General features: G+C 23.1%; 5 protein-coding genes across 5 annotated transcripts; 2 read left to right on the top strand and 3 right to left on the bottom strand. All coding sequences in view use genetic code 6, as the record gives it.

Moving 5' to 3' along the window:
* Positions 1-769: 769 nt before the first annotated feature.
* TTHERM_00340030 (transmembrane protein, putative) lies at positions 770-13,969 on the top strand (the record flags this gene model as incomplete). Its single annotated transcript, XM_001017667.2, has 13 exons — positions 770-1,000; positions 1,096-1,466; positions 1,540-7,637; positions 8,028-8,239; positions 8,296-8,406; positions 8,460-9,490; positions 9,549-9,863; positions 9,974-10,325; positions 10,382-11,453; positions 11,526-11,902; positions 11,967-12,240; positions 12,301-12,746; positions 12,818-13,969. 13 exons carry the CDS (start codon positions 770-772, stop codon positions 13,967-13,969), a joined length of 12,042 nt encoding a protein of 4,013 aa, XP_001017667.2.
* A 493-nt stretch (positions 13,970-14,462) lies between these two features.
* TTHERM_000340029 (hypothetical protein) lies at positions 14,463-14,839 on the bottom strand (the record flags this gene model as incomplete). The annotated part of the gene is made up of 2 exons (XM_012797990.1): positions 14,463-14,601; positions 14,655-14,839. 2 exons carry the CDS (start codon positions 14,837-14,839, stop codon positions 14,463-14,465), a joined length of 324 nt encoding a protein of 107 aa, XP_012653444.1.
* A 654-nt stretch (positions 14,840-15,493) lies between these two features.
* TTHERM_00340020 (hypothetical protein) lies at positions 15,494-16,574 on the bottom strand (the record flags this gene model as incomplete). Its single annotated transcript, XM_001017666.2, has 5 exons — positions 15,494-15,507; positions 15,561-15,775; positions 15,823-15,897; positions 15,956-16,079; positions 16,133-16,574. 5 exons carry the CDS (start codon positions 16,572-16,574, stop codon positions 15,494-15,496), a joined length of 870 nt encoding a protein of 289 aa, XP_001017666.2.
* Positions 16,575-17,448: 874 nt separating this feature from the next.
* TTHERM_00340010 (MFS transporter) lies at positions 17,449-18,873 on the bottom strand (the record flags this gene model as incomplete). Its single annotated transcript, XM_001017665.2, has 1 exon — positions 17,449-18,873. One exon carries the CDS (start codon positions 18,871-18,873, stop codon positions 17,449-17,451), a length of 1,425 nt encoding a protein of 474 aa, XP_001017665.2.
* A 1,177-nt stretch (positions 18,874-20,050) lies between these two features.
* Positions 20,051-24,648, top strand: TTHERM_00340000 (transmembrane protein, putative; the record flags this gene model as incomplete). Its single annotated transcript, XM_001017664.2, has 3 exons — positions 20,051-21,923; positions 22,808-23,290; positions 23,462-24,648. The coding sequence occupies exons 1-3, from the start codon at positions 20,129-20,131 to the stop codon at positions 24,646-24,648; spliced, it is 3,465 nt and encodes a 1,154-aa protein (XP_001017664.2). The 5' UTR covers positions 20,051-20,128.
* Between the last annotated feature and the right edge of the window lie 150 nt (positions 24,649-24,798).

Below are 24,798 nucleotides of genomic sequence, written 5' to 3'. Positions count from 1 at the left end.
AACAAAATAGTAGGTATATTAATATAAGAATTTATAAACTTAAAAATTATTAAGAAGAATGCTTTAAAAAAAGCTTGATCTTATCTTTTGATGATAAAAAATCATATTAAGATTAATTATTTTTTCTGTTTTAGAATTTAATTATCATTAGAAAATAGAAAAATTAAGGCAAATAAGATATTTAAAAATTAATTTTTGTTTATTCACCAATTTGTTTATGAAATTTACTGATTTATTGAAAATTGTTTAACACATTTTTGCAAATATAATTGGAAGTATATATAAATATGATTAAAAAATAACAAAAAAAATTATCATCCACAATCTCATCATAATAAATAACTAATAGGTTAATTTAATGTATGAATAAAAAATTAAAATGCTTTTTAAATTTTTATTTTCAAAATTTTTTTATTTTAAATGGATAAATTATTAATTTGAAAAAAATTTTTATAATTTTTTAGTTTTTTTAAAAAATAGATAGCAAAGTATGCTTTATTAATTAATAAATCATTAGATACTATAATAAAAACTTAATCTTTTAAAATAATTTTAAAGCTTACAAAAATAGAATAGTTAAATATGATAAATATTTAAATTTAATGCAATATTTTTAATTACTCAAAAAACATTAATTTAAAAAATATCCAATCAATCTTCTATATTTTTATTAAATGCTTTTTATCAATTAATTTAAAATCTTAAAAAATTTGTATAATTAATATAAATTATTTGCAAACAAATATTAAAAGAGTTATTTTTATTGAAAATGAGCAATGAAATAAATGAACAGTCTGTTCTGTAAGAAAAAGAAAATAATTAAAATGATAAAAGAGAGGAAGAAAGATTAAAATAGATTCAAAATATTGTAAAAGTCAATACTAAAGAGTTAGATAGTTATCTTCAACTAAATTTTTTTTAAAAACATGGAAATGATATAATAAAAATAAGTGAATCTTTAGAAGAATACTAAGGAATAATAAGGGATTCAATTAAGCAAGTATGATTAAATAACTCAGATTTTAATCGAAACATTTCATTTTATATTTTTAATCAATTTACAATTTAATATTTATTTTATTTTTGAACTAAAAGAATTACAAAAGAGGATACGTGATCTGGATAAATTTAAAGGGATTAGTTTTTACATTGATATACTTATTATCTAAAATAGACTATACATTTTAAATTGACATATATGACAAAATTTCAGAGATTAAATAGCTCATTTTCAATAATTTTTGGGCTTCTGAAATTTAGGAGTTGGAAGAGTATTAGATTTTAAAATTATGTTTAGTTATTTTAATATTTTAAAGATAAGCAAGTTCTATAAATGATATAATATTTGAATATGATAATTATAAGGCACTTCTTTAGGAGTAATTTGAAGTAAATGTTCTATAAAAATAGTATAATTACAGTTGTCTTTATTTGTATAAGATTTACACTGCTGTTGCATTTTCTATGTAATTTAAATTAAGATTTCGGAAAAAGTTCTACTATGTTCTAATTTTTTTATTAACATATTATGAAAAATAGGTAATACAAAAAATATGATATAAAAGAAAGAGAAAAGGTATTTGATCTTGGTTTGAAGATCTTTTAATACATATAAATTAATAATTTAAATTAGCAATATATATTAGAAGAAAAAGATGAATTTAAGTGGGTTCATTGCTATTTCGAGTTTCTTTAAAAATATTTTAAATTATTACAGAATTTAGATGGAAAATAGCAAAAAGCTTTTGAACTAATTTGGAACTCACTTAAACTCTTAGAGATAATGAGTAAAAAGCTGAATTAGGATTATTATTTAAAGATTAAACAAAGTTTTTAGAAGTTTTAGTAGCAAATTTAAAGCAAAATCAAAGATGAAATGGTATAAAACGAATATTTGATTGAGAGGGATAGCTAAAATTAAAGTTATAGTTTATAGTCTAATCAGGATGGGGATTAAATAAAAAAAATCTAATCAGCTTAAAATTAGCATAACGATAACTATAATAAAGAAAGCAGCAATAAAAATATTAAATTATCTCTAGAAAGTATACAAAAATATTCAAAGCAATTGGCTTTAAAAAAATTTTCAGCCTTACCAAAAAAAGATTAATAGAGCCCATTAAAATAAAATAGCTTCAGCCAAATAAATCTACTTGCATAAAGAAAAATAGCATAGCAAAATGAATAAAGACTTAAAACAGCATTTTCAATTGGTTCAAAAGGGAATTTACAAACACAAGTTAGCTTTTAGTAGCTAGGTATAGGAAGCCACTCTAAATCATAGAATAAAATTAAGACTTAAGAGAATCTAGCAAACGTGACTTTTTAGATAGCAGATATTGGAAAAAGAGTTATGACGAATTAAATTTAGCTTGAAGGAGCAGCAAATGAAGAAATAGAATAAAAAACATAAAATAATATTTTATAATAAATGGGATTTAACACAACAAATACATATCAAAATAAGAAAACCAGCTCTCTAAAAGATTTACTTAATCAGATTCATGATTGTAAAAAGAATAAAAACGACATCAACTAAGAGAGTCAAAGCCCTCTAAAGCTCTCAAATAGCAAATATGAAAGAATTAGAGCTTCTAGTGGAGGTGGAAGCGAAACAAATAAAGCATTAAATCCTAATGAATCTATGAAATCTAACTTAAATACTTTAGACTAATATTAAAGGAACAATTTTGAACATTCACCAACATCTTAAACTCACTTAAGTTAAGATTTTAAAAAGTTTTAAATAAATCTTCATAGGCCTTTCGATAGTAATAATAATTAAACTGCTTCTTCATTTGGATTAAGAAGACAGCCTTCAATAATCTAAGTAAAATAATAATTTTACTCTAGATAAAATAGCATGGGATCATTAAATATTGATGAAATTTAGCAGAACAAATCATAAGATTTGCATATTCACTTAAAGCGCTAAGAAAGTATTTAAAATTAATATCCTATATCATAAAAAACTGAACACTGTTAGGGATAATTTTCATTTCAGGAGCAAGGTGATGAGCAAGCTAATCTCCTCCCAAATTACAATTAAGCAGGAGCCTTTACATTTGGACTGCTTAGTTTACCCACAAAAAATTAAGTAAATAATAACAACGTCACTGAAGATCCTACCCCTAAGATGAAATCATTGCAATAATCGCTGCAAGGGACTGAAAGAAAAAGAGAACTAAGTAATGAATATAACTAAATTGCAAATAATAAAATAAAAAGAAATCTAAAATCAAGGTCATTACATACTAGCAGTGATCAATCATTTCAAAAAAGTGCTTTGAATAGATTAAATGAAAAAATTTTAAGTAGAACTCTATCAAATAAACAAAAATAATTTATTCCAAAAGGTGTTTTCTAAACTAATGAATAAAAAAATAAATTTATCAACACTGATGAAACTCTAAATTAGCCTACTACAACTATTGGCTTATAAACTACTTAGAACACTATCCCTAATTATAACGAAGATAAAAGTCTAAGCATTTATAGCACTTCTACAGATGTTGCTAAAATATACAGGTCAGCGATCACTTCAATTCATTCTCAAGCTACGTCTTAAAACACTTTTAAAGGAAAGAATAGGAACTCATAAAATCATCAAAAAAGTAGATCAATACACTATGCATTTGGCTCAGCTTCAAATTACTCAAGCCAAGCAAATTCTTAAACAGGTTTTAAAGTAGGTGTATTCTATGTACCAAACAAGTCTTTTTAATACAATTATTTAATGCAACCTTAATTAAAAACTAACTTTGAAATTTAAAGGTAAACCTCAAAATCTTTTCATTAAAACTCTTAAATTGGTTTGAAGAATAATTTAAATAGTTAATTACCAGCAGAAAATGCTTCAGCAGTATTCCTTTAAAATGATTAACAAAAGGATGTTTAAAATAGTAACTATAATAATAATGTAGTAAACTAGTAAACAACTTAAGAAAAGCCAAAAGAGCTTACTAAAGCGCAATAATAGCTGATTTTATAAATTAAGTAAACAGAAGAAATCGTAAAAAAATAAAGGGAAGAAATGAAGAAAACGAATTAAAAAATAATTTAAGTGAACAATTATACTTTAGAAATAAGTGATGACTCATATTTTAATTAATTCATGCCATCAATTTCTAATATTCATCACTATGAAAATAGTGATAGCAATAGAGTTGATGATTTATCTTTAAGTTAGATGAAATAATATCTTCAAAACAATAAGTAAGATCAAAATGATTAAGAATAAATAAATTCTTAGAATGCAAATGCAGCTTCTAATCCAAATCAGCAAATATCTAAAATTTTTAGTAATTAGTAGCTAGATTAAAATAACATTTCATCTAACTCTATTTAATCACTTCCTTTTAATTAAATTGACTTATCTTAGATTTAAGTAAACAATCCAATTTAAATTGAAATTTAAACATCTTCTATCCTGTCTACTTATGAGTAACAAGTTTCTTCTTAGCATTTATTTAGAAGAGTTTCTTCTAATTTAGAGATTTAGATGAGAGATATAGATAAAGCATAACCCTTTTCATAAAAAGATCTGTAAGTCGTAGAGGAATAAGCAGAAGAGAATTAGTAGCATAATGTTCCAGCCCAAAAAATCAAAGATATCTAGAAATTAGATTCTTTATTTAGAAGGTAATATAGTAGTAAGAGATTAACTAAGCTAAATAACTTGTAAAATAACGTTGATAAGAATGAATAATAAAAATCAGAGTAAATAGATAATGAAAAGGGTTAATAGGAAGATACTAATTAGGCAGAAGGATAGTTTTTAATTAAGGATTTTTTTAACGATAGCTCTAAGATTGCACCAAAAAATGTTATGGATTCTTAGTAAACTGTTTCTCCCTTACTTTTATTTTAGTAAAGAAATACAGAAATTAAATTTATAGAAAGTCCAGCAATATCATAAGCCGAATCGAATGAGACAAAGCCATCAATTATAGTAAGAAATATGGAAGGTGATGTTATTGAAAAACATTCAAACTTATCTGTATTGTAAAATGGTCCTGAGAGCTAAATCAGCAAATAAAATATTATTGATAGACAACTAAGCTTAAAAGAACATGATAAAGCGCTGGAGTAAAGACTTGGCGTATTTTAAAAGTATTTAAATAAAAAGAATGAGGAGTAAAGATCAAAAAGCTAGCAAAAAATTAATAAAGGCACTGAAAAATAGGCTTAATATTAAAAGCTTTAATCTTACAAAATAATGTCTCTAGAAAACATAGAAGATATGTCATTAAATGATCAAAGGCAGCAAGACTCTATTCCAAATCCGATGATTGACAGCTTATAAAGTATTTAGGATATCTCAGTAAAAAGGAAAGAGCCTATGAAATTTCAAACTTTAACAGAAGAACAACTTTTAGAAGATCTTTAAACTCCTCAAACTTAAAACTAAATCAATAATCCTAAGAAAAGCATTTCTGGTTTTGATAATATTACTCATTAAAAAAAATTTACCTTTAATGTAGACGTAAGAAATAATTAGTAATTTTTTAATACCAATTCAGATTAAAGAGTATATGAAGATGCCATTTCTCCGATATTAATGAAATCACAAACAAAAAATGATATCTAGACGATGTAAAATTATGATGAAATTATTAATCCGATCTAATCTACATCAATCCTTAACTAAGATTTAGATGATTCGAAATAAAAAATAAGTTAAAAAGATAATTCATAAGAGAATAATAAGATTTTTTCTTAACAAAAAATTTAACATGATTAATTCTTTCTCCATAGCAAAAGCTTAGAACCTCAAATTGATGGGACTGGATAGTAAGAATAACAATAAATACATAATTAAGAAGAAAAATCAAAAAATGAAAACGGAGGAGAATCATAAAGCAGCACAAGACCTTATATTTAACCTTTATAGTTTAGAAGAGTTTTTAATAGAAATAGCATAAGGCATTAGAGCTAGCAAAACCCAAGCACTTATCACTAAGGTAGTGATTTATTTACTGCTAATAAATTTAAAAATAAAAAAAGAGCTAGTTTTATTCAATTTTTGAAAGAAGAATAGAAAAAATAAATTTTACAAAACGTAAATGAGCCCTAAACTTAAGAAAATATAACATATTAAAGTAATAACTAATTTAGTTAATCAGGTGATTAAAGTTATGATTCTTAAAATAAACACCCATTTTAAAGAAAAGTAACTAATGCTTCCAATAATAGCGAGTAGGTGTTTGGAACAATTGATGGAAAGCTGAAGATTCCTTTAGTACAAATGGATTATGATTTTGATAGATACTCTGAAATTTAAAGAGAATCTACACCATTTTCTTACACAAGGAATGAGAATTTGGCAAATACAAATAATGTAGATGTAAATAGCAACAAGAATATTTATAATACATAAGCTCACACTACATCAAATATCTATTAGTAAGAAGAGGTAAGTTCATTTAATCATGGTTTGAATACTATAATAGAGCAGCCATCTTAGCTTAAATTTGGAGGTGCCCAAATGTTTAATAAAATGTTAAATAACTTTGAATTAGATTCTAATAACAATACTAAATAAAAGAGACAAAGCTTTTCTTAAACTTATAATACTACACATCCATAACACTTTTCTGATGCAGTTTAAAACGCTTAGAGCAGTTTACAATAGCAACTAATACTAACTTCACCTGCTTTAACAAGCAACAGTACAAATAGTATACCTAATTATAATATATATAACACAAGTATTAATTTAAACGCCAACGATAGTAATATATTGAATCGTCTTTAAGCACAAACAATCAGTTCTAAGCCTGGTAATACCAGCAGAGCAAAAGCAAATGAAAGTATTAGAAGACTTTCGATTTAAAGCAATTAAATGCTCAGCTAATAACAAATATCTCTAAGCTCATTTAATGAAATTCTTAAAAAAGAAGAGAGTTTAAAAGGAAAACCTCATTTACAAATTCTTCTTGGATAGCTATAATTAGATAAAAGAAATTAAGAAATTCTGTAATAAATTACTTCTTAAAAAAGGCTTACAATTAAGAATATATTAGCATCTATTGATACTAAAGAGCCTGAGCCTATATAAAAAGCTTCATCTGAGAAAAAAAATCTCCTCATGAGATCAAAGAGAAGCTATTCAAATATATCATAAGTAGGTAGGAAAGAATAAATATAGGAAGAGTAAGAAGAGATAGAAACTGACTAGGGACCATAGCCAGTTACCACTAATAACAGACAGGTTATACAAAGGCAGAGAAGTCTTTTTTATAAATAGTAGTAAGAGTAGCTAAATAAATTAGCAAAAAATTAAGATGATAGTATGTCTAGTTAAATTAGTCAGACCGAGCAAAAGTAAAGTTCGTCTTAAACTTCTATTATACGAGGAAATAATAACCCTGAATAAAATGAATCTTTATCATCATCTTAAGATGAATCAAAGTATGGTGATACTTAGAAAAAATTGTTAGCTGATGACTTAAAACAGAGCTTAGAATAAAAAGAAAACTAAAATTTTTAAGTTTTAAGAGATTTCAAAGAAAGAAGCAAAAAAAAGAAATCATCTAGATTTATGCAGTATAAATTAGAATCAAGTAGTGAAGTAATTGAAGATTAACCCTCAGTTAGTAAAAATTTAGAATTAACTGATTAACTAAGTGTTTCAAGTAACAATTTTATTTCACTTTTCTTTAAAATTGATGAAAATTTTATTTTTGAATTAAAATAATTTAAGACTATTTTTACTCGTTAGCATTACTTTCTTGAAATTTTCTATTAATTTTTAAAGAATTATTATCTCTTTTAATTTGATGATATACCATAAAATAATAATTTGTTTAAATAATTGGTATTTTGTATTTTTAAGTGAGTGATGAAATTGAAAACTTTTAACCCTAAATAAAATTGCTTTAAGTACGAATAAAAAAATATGGCAATACAGTTGATGCCAAATTTTAATTTACAATAAATTAGATAAAAATTATTTGTCTTAACTTTTAATATAATTTTCAAAATAATATTTCCTTTCTTTGAGATAATTAATTTTTAATTTTCAGGTGAAGATAGAAGTGGATCTAATACTCCAGATTTCACTTAAAAAAATAAATAAAAAAAAAAATCTACATTTTCAGAGGCTCTATAACTGGCTTTTTAAGGTGATAAAAGATCTAGCGTGTCATAACAGAATTAAGAAGAAACAATTATTTTTTCAAGTGAAAAGTCCCCAAGTTCGAGATTCCTTTATTAAGAAGATATTAATGAAATTGCTGTAAAAAAAAATGTTAATTTAATTATTTTCATTTAGATTTTCTTTTAAATATATAGGAAAGAGATTTTATAGAAAATATTCAGATAGAAGAAAATGTAAATGAAAATTAATTTGAGCTTTTTAGGTAAAAATCAATAAAAAATGCTTTAGCTATGAAAATAGGAAAAGTAATAAATCTTTTTTTTTCTTTTCATTTTCTTATTTAAAATTTAAAAAAAAGGATATTAGAGATAGAAAAAATACTTCATAAGAAGAAGATATTTAATAACCATTTTTACCAAACTTTAAATTTGTGAGATTTGTATCTGGTAAGCCAATGGTTATTAGTGTTATGTATTAAATTAAAAATATACCAAAAGTTCTTTCAACATTAAAAAATGAAATTATGAATGGTAATAATGAAAATGATGTTTAAATTAATGGCATTGATTATAAATAGAAAGGAGACTAGGAATCTTTAAATAGAAGTATTTCTATATCTAAAAAACCGATCATCCAAGAATTTAAGTAAGTGAATCGGATAATAATGAAGTTAAATGATAATTAAATATTTGCCAAGAAAGAGAGTGAAGACGTGTTTATAGCACAAATTGATTTGGAGATTGATTAAGATGTTCAAAATAAGTTCTATGACTTACAAAAAAATAATTTAAGTAGGAAAGAATCTTCTAATTAAAATGACTCTAATTTGTAGACAGATGAGAAAGACTACAAGACAATATGGCCTCTATTTAATTTTGCATTTGAGATTTATTTGAAAAAACGTTTACCAAAAGTTTATACTATCCCAGACCCTCACAGCGATGATGAGGAAAAGAAAAAATCATCTTCAATAAGCAAATACTATTCCAGAGTTGGAAAAAAGAAGATTAAGGATGTTATATCTCAGTATAAAATGTTTATTGAGAGACCAGATAATACTTCTGATTTAGTAACAGAAATTGATCTTAAAAATATTGGAAGTGTAAAAGATAAGATTAACCAATTAATAAAGCATTATGGAAAAAGGATTAGAAAAGAAATGGGATACTCTTTTTATATTAGCGATCAAGACTAAACAAACTCACTCGTTATGGTATCACTTCGCAAATAAATTGATAAATCAAATAGAATATATTCCAACTTAGTTCCATTTTATTCATGGGATCTTTCTAATCTTTAATAAATGAAAAAGAATCTTTACATGGAAGGTGAAGTCGATAAATCAATTAAGTTATAAACTTCTTGCTTAAAAGAACCTTCATATAGAAAGTAAATAAAAAAGATTGAAGTATTTAAATTAAATATTAATTTTATTAATATATTTTAGGACAGAGAATTACATTATCTCTAGACACATAAAATATTTGAGTCAAAGAATCTTAAAAATAATACAATCACCTCCTATTATATTTACCTTCTTCAAAAAAGATGAAGCGTAAAAGCTTTATCAGATAACAGTTAAAATAAGCTTTAAACCTGGATCAGAGAATATAAAAAACTCAACATTTACTAATTTCTCTTTTTATATTCTTGGAAAAAATATGAAAACTTTAAGAAACTCGATCCAGCCTTTAGATTTGCATGTAGAAGAAATTATAGAAAACGATCCATAGTTCTCTTATATATATAAAATTATCAGCAGGTATTAGAAATAAAAAAATTAAGAATTTATATTTCAATTTTAAAATTAATTAATTTGATTAGCAAAAATTTAATTGGGAATTTTAAAGAAATTTTTTATATATATCAAAGATTCGCTATATATGATAGGATTCCGCGATAGTGGACTGAGTACATGATAAAATATTTTGATAAGCTTTTAATTTTTAGATCTTCAGATAGGTATATGAGGTCGAATTACGATTACAAGTTAGAAAGTGTTTATCAAATAGTGAAAAAATAATAACAATTTGATAAAGAGTATAGATTTATTGACTAAATTGAAAAGAAAACAAAAATAAATAACTTGATTCTTAAAAACATTCTTTTCAAGGAGCAAATAAGCAGAGAAAACTTTTAAACAATCTTTGATGAGAAATTTAATGAAGCGTATGCTCAATATTCAAGTTAAATAAGATTTAATATTTTAGATATTGAAGAAATGGTAAATTAATATTTATTTTTAAACATAGTTTTTTCAAATTTATTTTATCTTTTAAGCTTTATGATGGTACAAAAGATTTAAAAGAGGTAGAAATTGAGTTTATTAAGTAAGTGAGCAAAAAATTTACAGGCCTCGAAAAAGCTGGTCCTAGAGTTGAAAATGTAACTCAATAAGATATGATAGATAACTCTGCTAGTCATATAATTTAATAGTAAAAGATTACTAATTATATGAAAAAAGAAATGGAGACAATTGTTAGAAGAATAACAGAATAATTTAAAAAGAATTAAAAATCTGATATATTTTGCAATAAGAAAAGTTTAAGGGTAATTGTTATGAATTTAAAAGAAAGTGGAAGAAAGTTTTGGGTTTACCTCTAAACTAATGGACAAAATTTAGTTTTATTTGTTAAATGTTAGAGAGATAGAGAGAGTTACAAATATAAAATTAAAAATTGGAAGTAAAAAGAATTAATTTTAAATATTTTTAAAACAAAATAAACTCATCCTAATACTTGCTATACGAATTTAGAACAAAGAAATTATCATGCTTATAGATAAGTTTATTAACAAATCTAGCAGTAATCTAAATAAGATGAATATGTAGTAAGGAATGTTCTTTATCTGAGAGATTATTTAATTAAAAATTTTTTCAAGAGATAGATTACTTCACAAGGATTTAGATTAGTTCCTACTAAATTCAATGAAAATAATTTAAAGAATAATTTAAATTTAGATAGCTTAAATACAGTAAAAGATCATTTGTTGCTAAGCTAAAAAGAGTTACTGAGATATTATTTAGAAATTACTTCATGCTTTGTTAGAAATATAAAGTCTTTAGGAAAAACCACAGTTATACTAAAGGCTTACAGACTAGGTAATGATGTACAATCAAAGCTGGATGGTTTATAATGTCTATTTTTATTTAGTCTAATCCCTTATGAATCAAGAACAAAAATATTTAAATTCGTCATGAATTATTTAGACGTAGTGAAACTCAACTAAAAAATAGGCTAGCAGATTTTAAACAATTTCGATTTAAATTCTATCAGCAAGTTGATTGACTTCATTATTAGCTCATTCTCTGTTCTGAAGACCTACATAGGTTCAATACCAATATTCTCATATAGTAAATAATATTTTTTATAATTTTTATTAAAAATTTAATTTCCATTTTAAAAAACTAATTTGAATTAACAAGTTGAAAAAGAGTAAATTGTAGGCAACGAGAGATAAGTTTATTATTCAATTGTAAAAAAAGATTCTATAAGACTTCATAAAGTTTAAAAACTATACCCTTAGCTAAGTGCTAAAGATATATTTAAAAAAGTATACAACATAAACAGCAGTTTTAGGAACTCAAATTCTAATTTCAACAATAGAAGAAGAAGTGATCAAATTAAGGTCGGAACTATGAAATTTCGTTATTTCTAAAATAAATTTTATAAAGATGAATACGAGTTTTCCAAGCACAATAAAAATAACTCATTTTTAGAGGATTCATCATTTTCTACCAGAATTATTTTTTAGCAACCTAAGTTGTTTGGAACTGACTGGGGACTTGTTACGATCTTAAAAGTACTTATATTATTAATTATTTTTTATTATTTAATCAATCAAAATCATCCAATATAAATAAAAGGATATTTAAGCTTAGTAGTGGAGCATTAAAATTTATATTCCAAAAACATCTAGAACTTTAAACTGTAAAATTTCCAATTCAAACTTTGAAAGGTGCAGTTCTGAATTTATTATGCAATGCATTACTAATTAGCTTATGTTTTTTAATGATAACCCGAAGTTTTAGTCATTTTAGAACTTTATTGATTTTGAGTAAAGAATGAAAGCTCGTTTCTATAACATTGGAAGTAATAATTCAGCTTTGAGTATAATTTTAAATCCTATCATTAAGAAAAGTAATTTTAATATATATTTATTTATTTGAAATATGATTAAGCTCTTGTTTATTTAAATAGATTTTTGTTTGTTGCCAAATCCAAATAATAAGTTTAAATTACTTGTCTAAAAATACAAGCATATCTTGCTTGAAAATTCTTAGCCAAAGTATGCTGATACTTCAAAATTAAATTCTGTGAAAAAAATATACAAAATAAATAAGTTCTTAGATTTAACAAAGAAGATGGATGATAGTTTCTAAATGCATTTATACGATTACAGATAATTATTTCTATAAAGATTCATCGAAATCTGGATTTGGTAGATGATGTTGAAAAAATGTCACTTTCGTATAAATCACTAAAATCTAGATTTGTATATGCATTTTGGTAGTACTAAGCTTTCTATTAATGAGCTAGTATTATATAGTTAGTATAAACTAAATGAGACTAACGAATTTTAGACAGAAATTTATATTGATTTAATCAAAGGTTTTCATAGTCTTTAGAGATAAAAGCCTCCTAAAGTAAGAACTTTACAATTTTAATATTATTTAATATTTAAATAAATAAATATTTTTTTACTTTCGAAAAAAAGGACGAGGATCGAAAAGAATTTACAAACACAAGAAAGGCTTTAGTTGACCATTATTTTAACAATATGGACTATCTTGCTCAAGAATCAACTTCTAAATTCAATTTTCATTTAATAAATTACTCTATCCGTACTTAAACAACTAAGGTTTTTGACATAAACTTACGAGAAATATTAAATTTGTATATTGCTGAAGGCTTTTCTAAATTGCATACAGGATATACAAGTTCAAAAGTTACTTATAATGATTTAAGAGAGCTTTGCAGTTTTATAATATTTAAAATTAGAACTTAGAATTTCTTAGATCTAGCTATTAATGAAAATGTTACTGTTAGAGCAAAGCAAATTAGTGTAGAAAAGAAAACTGTTGAAAGATAGAATACATAATCGCCAAGAAAAAATGGTGTAAATACAGAATAAAAAAATTTACCAAGAGTTAGTATTATCAGTAACATTATGAATAATCCAAAAAATAAAAATAATTTTGTTGTAAATGAGAAAAAGAAATCACTTTTTGCTGCAAGCAATGATAAAAGTAGTCCTAATTCTTAATCTTCTAATAGCTAACACAGAAAATCTATTGTTGTCCGTCATAGATAAAGTATATTTGATCCGAACTAAAAAAAAGTAAATTTTAATGTGGTAAGTAACACTGAAGGCGTATCTTCTCCAGGAGGTTAAATTTTAGGTGGAATAAAGAGAGTTGATAGCGATTTATCAAAGTTTAGCAATTTCAATAAAAGAAATTCAATAGTGGGATCTTTTAAATCTGATTCAGAATATTATTTTAACATGCATACAATAAATTAAAATAGTACAGATTTGGATGAATCAAGATTATCAGAAAAATCTTCAATTTTTATTTATGACAGCATAATTGATATTAAAAATAGAATTATGATTAGAAGCTATTTCTATACAAATGATGAAACCTTTGTGATTAAAATTTTTTAGTGTGGTTCTGGATTTGCTTTTACAAGGTTTTTGAATATTAGCTATTTTGCTAAAAAAGATGGATTCTTTTTATAGTATCTAAAAGCTGAGCTTTATGAAGAAATCATCAAAAGAGCTACAAGGACTATTAAGCTTAAAATGTATGTTTACTTCTGCATTTAGCATAAAATTGCTTTTAACTAAAATATCATATTGTCATGAAGAAAATTATTTAATTTATATTTTTTAAAAATGAAGTGCTTTATGAATAAAATTAAACTATACTTATAGTACATTTATATTCATTTAATTTTAATTAAATAAGCACAAAAATTAATGATATTCAAGTACTACCTCATTTTAAAATATTTTTTTTTTAAATTTAAATAAAAAAATTTAGAAAAATGTAATTTATGTATTGTATTTAATTTTTAAAAGTAAAATTTAGAAATATTTATAAAGATTTTTTTTAAGTACAAAAAATGAAAATTAAAACTGCTTCATATTTATAATGGTTTTATTTTGCTTGATAAGTTGAATTTCCCTTAGCATTCGTAATTTATTGGAAAGTTTTACAACTTTTGAAATTAAAAGATGATTATTTATTTCTATGGAAATATTTATACAAATATAAATTTTTGTAGAAGTTAAATATTATCAATCCAAATAAAATTTTTTTATTATCCTATTTTAATCATTTTCTTATTCTATAAAATCAGTCCTCATTATCATTTTAATTTGGAAAATCAATACTTTCTAAAGAATCATGCAGGTATTATACCAAACGAGGTAATTTATTTTTAAATGTTTAAATATATTTATAATAATTAAATTCGGCAACCTCCATTTATCTTCTATTTTAAGATAAAAGTTTATTTTAGATTTAAAAAGTAAAATATAAGATTACATTAAAAAAAATGCTAGAAAACGTACTTTCTTTAGTCTTGCTATTGAATTCTGTAATTAAATTAAAGACGCAGGGAATTCCAAAAAGCAACTACTTTATATTTTATATTAAATTTTAATTTATTTGAAGCAAAGTAATTAATTTTACCTAATATCTAAAGTAAGAGATTATAACTTTTTACACATTTCCAAAGCTTCTCCTAGTTAACTAAAGTCTTAAATGTTATTGCATCTATATATTAAAATATGATAATAAATATTAATAGAATCAACTAAATTACTCTAAATCTAAATTTAATTCTTTCAAATTTTCACAGTGCGATATACTTTACACTAATATCTCTATTTCCATACTTCTTTATAAACCACAATTACTTTTTATATTTTGAATTCAATATTAACTAATCTGATGAAAAATTATAACTTACATAAATCCTAGGGATAATATCTCTAAATTAACTAGTTATTATATTAATATTCCATATTGTAGTAGATAAGTATCATCTATATTTAATTAACTAAAAACATTTTAAATTTATATCTTAAAATAGAAATATATAATACTTACTTAGTTAATATTTCCAGATTTTAAATATTAGTGCATTTAGAAATATCTGTTAAAATCATTAAAAGTGACTCTTACTCGTAATTATTATTTCTAATTTCAAAATTTTATTATCATAAAGTTTTTTTTTTTCATAAAATATTACCTAAGATCTACTGATAGTATTTTCAGTTCTTTGCAATTTTCTATACCGTTGAATAGATTTTCAGTTTCTTATATACTCAAGCAGCAATTACTATTTAATTAAATTAATTTTTATCTAATTTGCATAATTATCAAAATTAAATTACTTAAATTTTAATTAAATTTTTTATAAAAACGAGCATTTAATTATGGATTGACTTAATTCAATTACATTATTTGTAAGAGACCTGTTTCTAATTTGATTGATAAATGTTTAAATAAATATATCATGAGATTTTAATAATTTAAAAAAATAATATTATTCTAATTGAATGAGTTACTGACTAAAATCTAGCTTGAATTCTTTTATATTCTCAAAATTTTAAATGTATTGTATGAATTTACTAAGCTCCGAAAAATTGATTGTCTGAAATCTAATTTGAAAAAATGTTATTTATTTAATTTTATGAAAGAAATATACTTTTGAAAAATCTTTATAGATTTAAGATTGTTGCATTTAGGAATCAACAGCTGCAACTTATTTATTTAATTGCCACTAATTTAAATATAAAGTATAAAATTACAACTTTAAAAAACCAAAATAAGTTAAATACCATTCTACTTTAATCTGTTGTATTTAACTAAATTTTATATCACTATTTTCTTAAATCATTTTGTTAATCTCTAAAAATGATTTACCTTATTATTAGCTATTTCCTTCAAGTTCAAAACTTTTAGCTTAAGTTTAAATAATTTTGCTAATAAAAATTAAAAAATTGATAAAAAATTACTTTTGAAAAATACATAAAATAGTTCTTAAGGGTTGTCATTTTAAACAGCTTTTATATTTTCAGAATTTAATTTAGATTACTCAATTTTAATCTACTAATTTTATAACTTTTAATTAGACTATACTTATATTTTTTATTCTTTTTATTTTTAAATTATTTGTTATTTATTTTAAATGTTTTTTATGTAATTCTATTTCACATTATTTTAAGTTTTATCATACATGGTAATTAAATTATTGACTCTTGAAAAATTTTATTAATCTTTCACATTAACTGCACTAGAGCTACAATTATGTAAAGTACTTGGTTATTTTTAAATCATATCTGTTACACTTTTTTTAATGCCAATTTGCTAATGAAGAGTCTTAGACATTCCTATATATTTATTTTTTCTTTCTTAAGGAATTGAGCCTAAATTACTGCTTGTTTTATTATTTTTCATATTTAATTAAAATTTTACTTATTTATTTTCTGAAATTGATTTATAAATTTAGATTAATAATTTTTCCTTTTATCTCTGTTTTTAAACGCATTTACATCTATATAAATAGAAATATGAATATTTTTTAATAATGAATACTTATTTCTATAAGAATTAGATCTTTCTTAAACTAAACTGAATAATTAAAATTGACAAATAATTTTACTCTCAAATTTAATAAATCAGTAAGTTACAAATAATTTAACTATAGTTAGTGCTGATAACTCTGTCACATTGGCTTAAAAACCTCAAAAAATGATAAATTAGATGGCAAATTTAAAAATTAATCAGAGAAATTATTTTTTCATAGAAATATCAAAAACATGTAATATAAATTTTCTTACTTCAATAATGTTTCGAGCTACTTTTATAGTTACTAACTATTGATAAAATATATTTTAGTCAATGGATTTTTATATATTAGAATATAATTTTCAAATAATCATTATTAATAAACCAAAAAATCGTCTTTGTATTCACCACTGCTTATATTAACTTCATTTTAGTTAATTTGAAGTCAAAGTTTAAAATAAATCAATTTCTTTAAAAAAAATTTTTTTGAAACTTAAAATAAAAAATTTTAATTTAATTTCTTAACTTAATAATTATCAATTAAACATAATTAATTTATATAAAATTATGGCATGTTGATATTTAATTAATGAATTTTGTAATAAACTATATTAATTTTTGTATTTTTAATGTAAAATATTTAATAGTTTGAAATAAAATTATGACATGTTGATATTCAATTAATGAATATTATAATAAACCATATTTTAAAAATTATATTAATTTTTGCATTATTAATGTAAAATATTTTATAGTTTGAAATTCAAAGCCTGCTCTCCATAAAATCTGGAGTTATTAAATTTCCTAATCCTTCTGATTCATCGGTATCTTTTTCACTAATGTCATATTTTTCTGGCAATAATGAATATTCTTAATCTAATTTTACATAGCTTTATTGGTGATCGTTTTTTTCTTCAAATTACAAAGAGACATTGGTAATTAAAGCAATTACATTAACAATCATTGGATAAACGTAAATAGGTTATGATTCGAGCATTGTAAATAGGAGTTATGAAAAACAAAATCCAATATTTTAAATAAAAATTATAGCTTAAAATATGAAAACTGATCCACCAAATCTTTTTGACGCAATTATAGACATTAGATTTTCAAATAATCCATCACTAAAGCCCCAACTTGCACCGATTAGAAAGCAAAAAAAGAAATTATGTGAAATTAGCCCAACAAATGAAAGCATAATAGCGAATAGCGAAACTAGAGAACTGAATGAAGCTAGCTTATTTGGAGATATCTTGTCACCTAATTTATGCGAAACAATTCCTGATAAAACTTCAAAGAAACCCAGACATATACATACTAAGCTCAACTTTTAACTCTCTAATTCTTTTTTTATTTATTCTACTCCTATTGAATCTTCAACTAACTCAGATAAAAAACCTGAGCAAAAGCTCATAATAACTCCAGAAAAGCATGTAAAGACCATCAATGACCTTGTTTCTTTAGATATTATCAGCTTAAAAATTTTTTTGAGCTACTCTTTCTTTGATAAATCTTTTTCACATCTTAGATTTCTAACCTAATGAGGTTCCTCTTATTTATTAGTTGGCTGAGGTATAAATGTAAAGAATATAGTTGCAATAATTCCTAAGGAGCTAGTCACAATGAAAAAGTCAAAAGGTTTCCTAAAGTTAATAATAACTGCACTCATAATGCAACTTATGATATTATTCACTAAAAATATAGACCAAAATAAACCATATAATGATCCTTTATGCTAAGGTATCTAGCTACTGAGTTGATCTATGTAAACTCCTTAAGCTACCCATATAGTAGATGCAGAAATACCACAAAGCGCTGAAAAAATAAAAGTAATTGAGTATATTAGTTAATTGGAGCAAATTCCAATTTTTTCTTCTTACTTGCACACTGTTACCCATATACCGCTGATATTCAAGAGAGTGTATCCAATGCTACTTAAAGAGAATATTGTTTTGTAAGAATATTTTTTGATGATCCTATTTACAAAAAGTGTAGAAATAGCAAAAGAAAAATATAAAAATATCAATGATGTGAATCCAAGCTATTCGTATCCTTGTTCCTTAAACAGCACTCCAATAATATTCTAAGTAGAGCTATAAGCTGTGAAGAGTATTAAAAAGGAGACGCTTAAGTAGACAACTTTAAATTTTGCCTAAGAATAGCTTAATTAGTCTTAATTCTAAATCATTTTTCTAAACTAGATTAATAAATATTAAGCTTTTTTTATAATGCTAATTGGTGATAGTTAATCAAATTTTGATGATATTTTTAAAATTAATTAAATAAATAGATAACTAATTATTACTAAAAATATCTTTAAAGATTTAAGTTGTCATCAAGAAATAATCGTTTTTAATTAAAATCAAAAATCAGTAAAACGTTAATTGAAAAATATAATTTATACAATTTATTTATTTTTTTGTTTTAATTTATTTATTAAATAGGGAGTAAATATTTTATTTTAAATTAATTTAAAAAAATATTATTTTTGATAAAAAATATTACTTTCTAAATTTAGAATAGAAAAATAAATAAGTTAAAGAAATCTTATTATGATTTTTTGGAAAATATTTCTTTTTATTAAAATTGACTAAAATCATAAAATAAAATAAAAATAAAAAAATTTTATTGTTAAATTTAGCTATTTTTATTCAATTAGAAAATCTTTAAATTTTAATTGTTTTAAAGCTCTAAATTTAGCATTATTTGTTTCATAATTATTTCAAATTGTATTTTTTCTATGAATTAAGAAAAAAAATAAAATTTAAATCGTACTTAGCAGTTGAATTTATCGAGATTGTTATTGAAGTATAATAAAGAACTTGATTAAAACTTTACTGTTAAAAATTATTAATTTGAGTACATCCTAGAAAATTTACTTTAAAATGGAGACGATAAGAAGATATTTTTAAAAATTCTTAATTTTAAAAAGGAGATTTCGCAAAAGAATTAATAATTTACTCCCTCTGAATAAATAATCTAAAAATATTGAGGGACATCAGAAATTTACAGGAGTAAGATTATGATTAAATAAATGTAAAATAATAAATAATAATTAATGTAAAGTAAGATTAAAATATCCTACAAAAGTAAAAATATTGTTTTTTAAAAATACTATGTAAGAGTGAATACTAAAAAATAGATAAAATAATCTAAGAAATCAATTAAAATTCTATCTAGCACTAACTAGTCTAACTATTGAGTCAGATTTATGAAAATTTCTTTCTAATTATTTTAATGATGTTATTTTAATGATTTATAATCTTAGCAAATGATTAATTAATTGTTAGACCTGTAATTAAAATTCCATAAAAATAAATATACTAACTAACTAATTAATTAATATTCGCATACTCTTAAAATAATAATAAGCAGAAAAAAAAAATAAATCTTTAAAGTGTACTAAAATATAAGAATTTAATTCAAAAACAGATATACAAAAAATGGGCAATCCATTAAATTTATTCACACTGTAATTTCAGACAAAAGAACTACAAGATAGTTTTGAGCACTACTAATAAAAAAAATATTCTCATGGACATTTACAACTACTCATATCGTTTATAATTTAACTTATTATTTGTGGTATACTTTTCATAGCTTCAAATTTCAGCTACTCAATTATACCATTAGCTATTTTGAATTTGATTTCTACTGTGCTCTAGGCAGCGCTAAGCTAGTACCGCTTTTACTTAAATCAAGCTGTATTTATTATATCGTCAGGATCTGTGTTAGTTACGTTAATACTTCTGTCCACATCATAATATAGTGAAAGCATCACTGGTAATTATAAATAAGATTTGTATTTTATTGGTGGATTACTTTAATTATTAGTTAACTGCTTTTTTACCTCTTAATGGACTATAAAAATAATATTTATAATAGTAAATGCTATTCTTTTAAATATATTTTATGATTTAGAGATAATAGCATATGTGATAACAGGCTTAATTTTGTTAGGATATACTTTAAATTTATACAAACAAGAAAAAGAAAGTCGAATATAGTTCCTTATATTATAGTAAAAAAGTAAAAGTTTGGTAAATTGGGAAAAGTTTCTTGATACAAGCTATTAAGACCCTGTGTTTGTAATAAATATTACGCAGCGATTATAAGGCTCCATATCAAATGCTAAATAAAGGCCTAGTATAGATAAGTTAAATGTTAAAAATTTCAATCAAGAAATAATAGAAAAAGAGGAGAAAGACCAGAAAAGAAGGCATGATTAAATTTAAGATTTTTCTAATAATAAATAGATCAAAGGTTTCAGCGTTGATATGTTATAGGCTCAGTAAAGAAATTAAGAAATACCAGGTATACCCTCTTAAATAAGTAGAAACTTTGATTTCGAGTCTGAAAGATCAGAAAAGAAGTTCTTTTAAAATTCTTTTAAAAATAAACTAAATTTGCAATTTTAACACCCAGAAGAAATAGGAAGTGATGTTTAGGGAGCTTTGAGAAGTGAAAAAATAGTTGGTATTATGGATAATAACTAATCCAGATATAATAAATTTTCTCAAAGTAATTTAGACTCTAGAAAAATATCATCAGATGAATATGATTCTCTCCCATTAAAATTTTAAAATTTAGCCTGTCAAAAAGAATTTTATTAAAAAGTTAATCAAACTGACTACTTTTTGTAAGAAATGTAAAGAATTACTGTATATATACCAATTGAGTAGGCTATAGAGTTATAATTCTCTTAAGAGTTGCAATAATAAAATTAAGATAAGCATAAGTAGATGAATAATATGTAGTTTTTTTATGGCAAGGGTATAAATAATTAATCTAACAGTTCTAATTAAATAGCAAGCAGTAGTCGCCTTCAAGAACATGATTATAAAAATCCAAAAAAATTTTATAAATCCACATTAACTGAATTTATTTAGAAAAAAATCCAGTAAAATAAAATACAAAAGAAATGCTAAAATTCGAATTTGTATTTTCTTGATGAATTGGGTGAAGAATCAGATTTTTTTGAAGTTAGCGAAATTATTTCATTTGAAAATTGCGAAAGACAAGTAAACAATGGTTTTGGATATTAAATAAAATATTACAATATACACCTTTACGAAGGTGTATTTAAAGGAGTCCCGTCTATTATTGGAGTAATGAAAGATATTACTGAGTAGTAAAAATATTTCTAATAGAGGTATAGGGAAATATAAAAAGAGAAGCTGATTTAATCTTTGGTGCATGAAATAAATCCTCCCCTGAGCAAGCTCATGAATTGCATTGGTAAAATAAAATTAATTTTTCATTTTTAAATAGAGATAATTTATTTTTATACTCTTTACTGGTACTATAAATAAGTAAGTCCGTTATGTACAAAATTTTATCTATAAACTCTTTTTTATAAGAATTTTAGAAAAGCCAACTTACATGAGTGTATTTATTTATTTATACCTTAATTTGATTAAAGAATCTTTAAGATTGAAATTACATCCAAAAAAGCGCATAACATTTTTATATATTCGTAGGAAGGATAAACAAATTAAGAAATAAAAAGGTGAATTTTACCATAAAAATGGCGTTTATTTTTATAATTTGTGTAAAAATTTTAATCCTGCTAACAATTAATATTAGATAATTATTTTTAAGAGAAATGATAAAAAATTAAAATGTGAAAAGTCATAATGTAAAATAAATTTAGTTATAGTAAGATTTCAAATAAAAAATTTTTTTGAGTTAGAACTAGAACATACATACATACATTAATTATCTTATCTTATCTTAACAACTCTTTACTTTATACTTTCTATTTTATATTTTGAAATTTTTCTAAATAGAGAAAAAATTAAAATACACATTTAATATTTTCCCTAAATTTATTCTTTTCAGTGAGATATTAATCTACTTTATTGCTTACTGGGTAATTGTCATTAGGATAATCAACAAGTGCACTAAAATAATTTTTTTCAAGCTTACAATACAAAATATCATTTAAAAATATTTTCTTATTAAAAACTCATTAAATTATTAAATAAATGTATTTTCATCATTGAAAAATACAAATAGAATTCAAGAAAAAGTTTTGCTTGTTTTAAATTAAATTTGTTAAAATATTTTTATTTTTCTTGACATAGCTTGTTGTTTGCTTAATATAAATTATTTTATAAAAGATGCATTAAATGACTAAGGAATTGATCATGATCATGCTACATATGTTGCCAAATAAAATTCTATGCAAGTTTACTTCATTGTGAATGATATTATAGACTATTTCAGGTTAGTAAATTCATAACTTGATATTAAAAAAAATTGGTTTACTGTGAATTAGTTACAAAGCGATATATCATTGATTTTCGAAGAATAGATGAAAGAAAGATGCATCAATTTTGAATTCTGCAGCTTGATTGATCAATCTGAAAAAATTAATTCTGATTTTTTAAGATTAAAATAGATTATTGTTAACCTTATTTCTTTATCACTTAAATATACCACTGAAGGAAATATAAAAATATATATGAGTTATTATGATACTAAGAAAGAAACGATAGAATTTATCATTTAGCATACAGAATCATTCTTGCCTAAGGAAATTATTCAATAGCTGAGATCAAGTTTCTAAATCTTTGATAATAAATATGATGACTTTACTTCAGGTATTTATTTATTTGTTTATTTTTTTCTCATATATTTATTATTCTTAATTTGGTCCTTGTATAAGCTTACAGATGAATTTATTATATAATTCCTAAATCAGATCATTTAATTTAAAATTTTTAGTTCTAACCTTAACAATTAAATTAATCCCTTTTAAATTAATTTTTTAGGTAAAAATCTTTAGTTACTACTATGCTAGGGTTTAGTTGAGAGAATAGGACCTTCTCATTTTTTTGTTAAATAAGATGATGGTAACGTTGAAATAAGATTTAAAATATATTCTAACTACTCATAGATATTCAAATAGATCGATAGTAGAACTAATTTCATTTCCTTCAATAGAGAAAATAACTAAGCATTTTTAGATCAATATAGAAGATCACAGTCTAAAATTGATCATTCTGCTTCTTAAATTGTAAAAAAGAATCAAGCTTACACTTATAATGGTATTGATCCTTAAAATTATGGACAAGGCATTCAATTTTAAAAAAAGAATACATAAAATAATTAGATTCAAAAAAATATTGGCTAGTAAATATAAAAATAAGGCAGCGGAAACTAAAATATTAATCATGAATAATTTATACCATCTTAAGGACAAATTTAAACATTCTAAATAAGAAACCATTAACCTTCCTTACAGCTAATGCTTAACTAATAATCGTAAATTTTTTATCCAAATTTTTAATAGAACCAATAGCCATAAGGAATATTTGAGTCTGCTTGTCTTTTGACTGAAGAGATAGGAGAAAAAAGAGATTTTGATAACGATTAGCAAGTACATTATATTCATAAGGATTATAAATTAAAATCAAAATATGATATAGAGACTACAAATACTTTATCTAAAATCAGGAGTACTGCTGACACATTTGAAATGGATTTCCTTGAAGATCTTAAAAGATTTTTAAATTATTCTCGTATACTAATCATAAATGATGAATAAGAAGATATTAACACGCTAATAGATTTACTCCAAACAAAAGTAAAAGAAATTGAAATACATATAGCAGAAAATAGTAAAATAGCTTTGTAAAGAATAATTGATGCTGATAATGATGCCTTTCAATATTCTAACCCAGATTTTAATTATAAATTGATTATCATGAGTATCAATACAAAATCTGGAGACTCGTTTTTAGATGTAAGAAAAATGAAAAAATATATTTCTTAATTACCAAACAGTTAAAATATACCAGTCATATTAGTTTCGAAAGAAATCAACTAAGAATATCTTAATATGGCTGAACAGGTAGGAGCTTTGGCATTATTCTTTCATCCTCTTTCTTTAGAAAATCTTCAATTGTGCCTAAAGAAATATAATAAAATACCATCTTTAAACTAAATTTAGATATGATTTGACCAATTTAAAAGTTAATAAGCAAAATAATAAGCTAATTCCTAAAATCTTACAAAACCACTCACTCTTATCTAATTGATACCTTTTTATTTTGATCATTAGTAATAAATACTTCATTAAATATCAGTTAAATCTTTAACAACTAAT

The sequence above is a fragment of the Tetrahymena thermophila genome, assembly GCF_000189635.1.
Source record: "Tetrahymena thermophila SB210 genomic scaffold scf_8254610, whole genome shotgun sequence".
Taxonomy (NCBI): domain Eukaryota; phylum Ciliophora; class Oligohymenophorea; order Hymenostomatida; family Tetrahymenidae; genus Tetrahymena; species Tetrahymena thermophila.
Note: the sequence above shows the minus strand (reverse complement) of the source record. Positions and strands in the feature narration are given on the sequence as shown.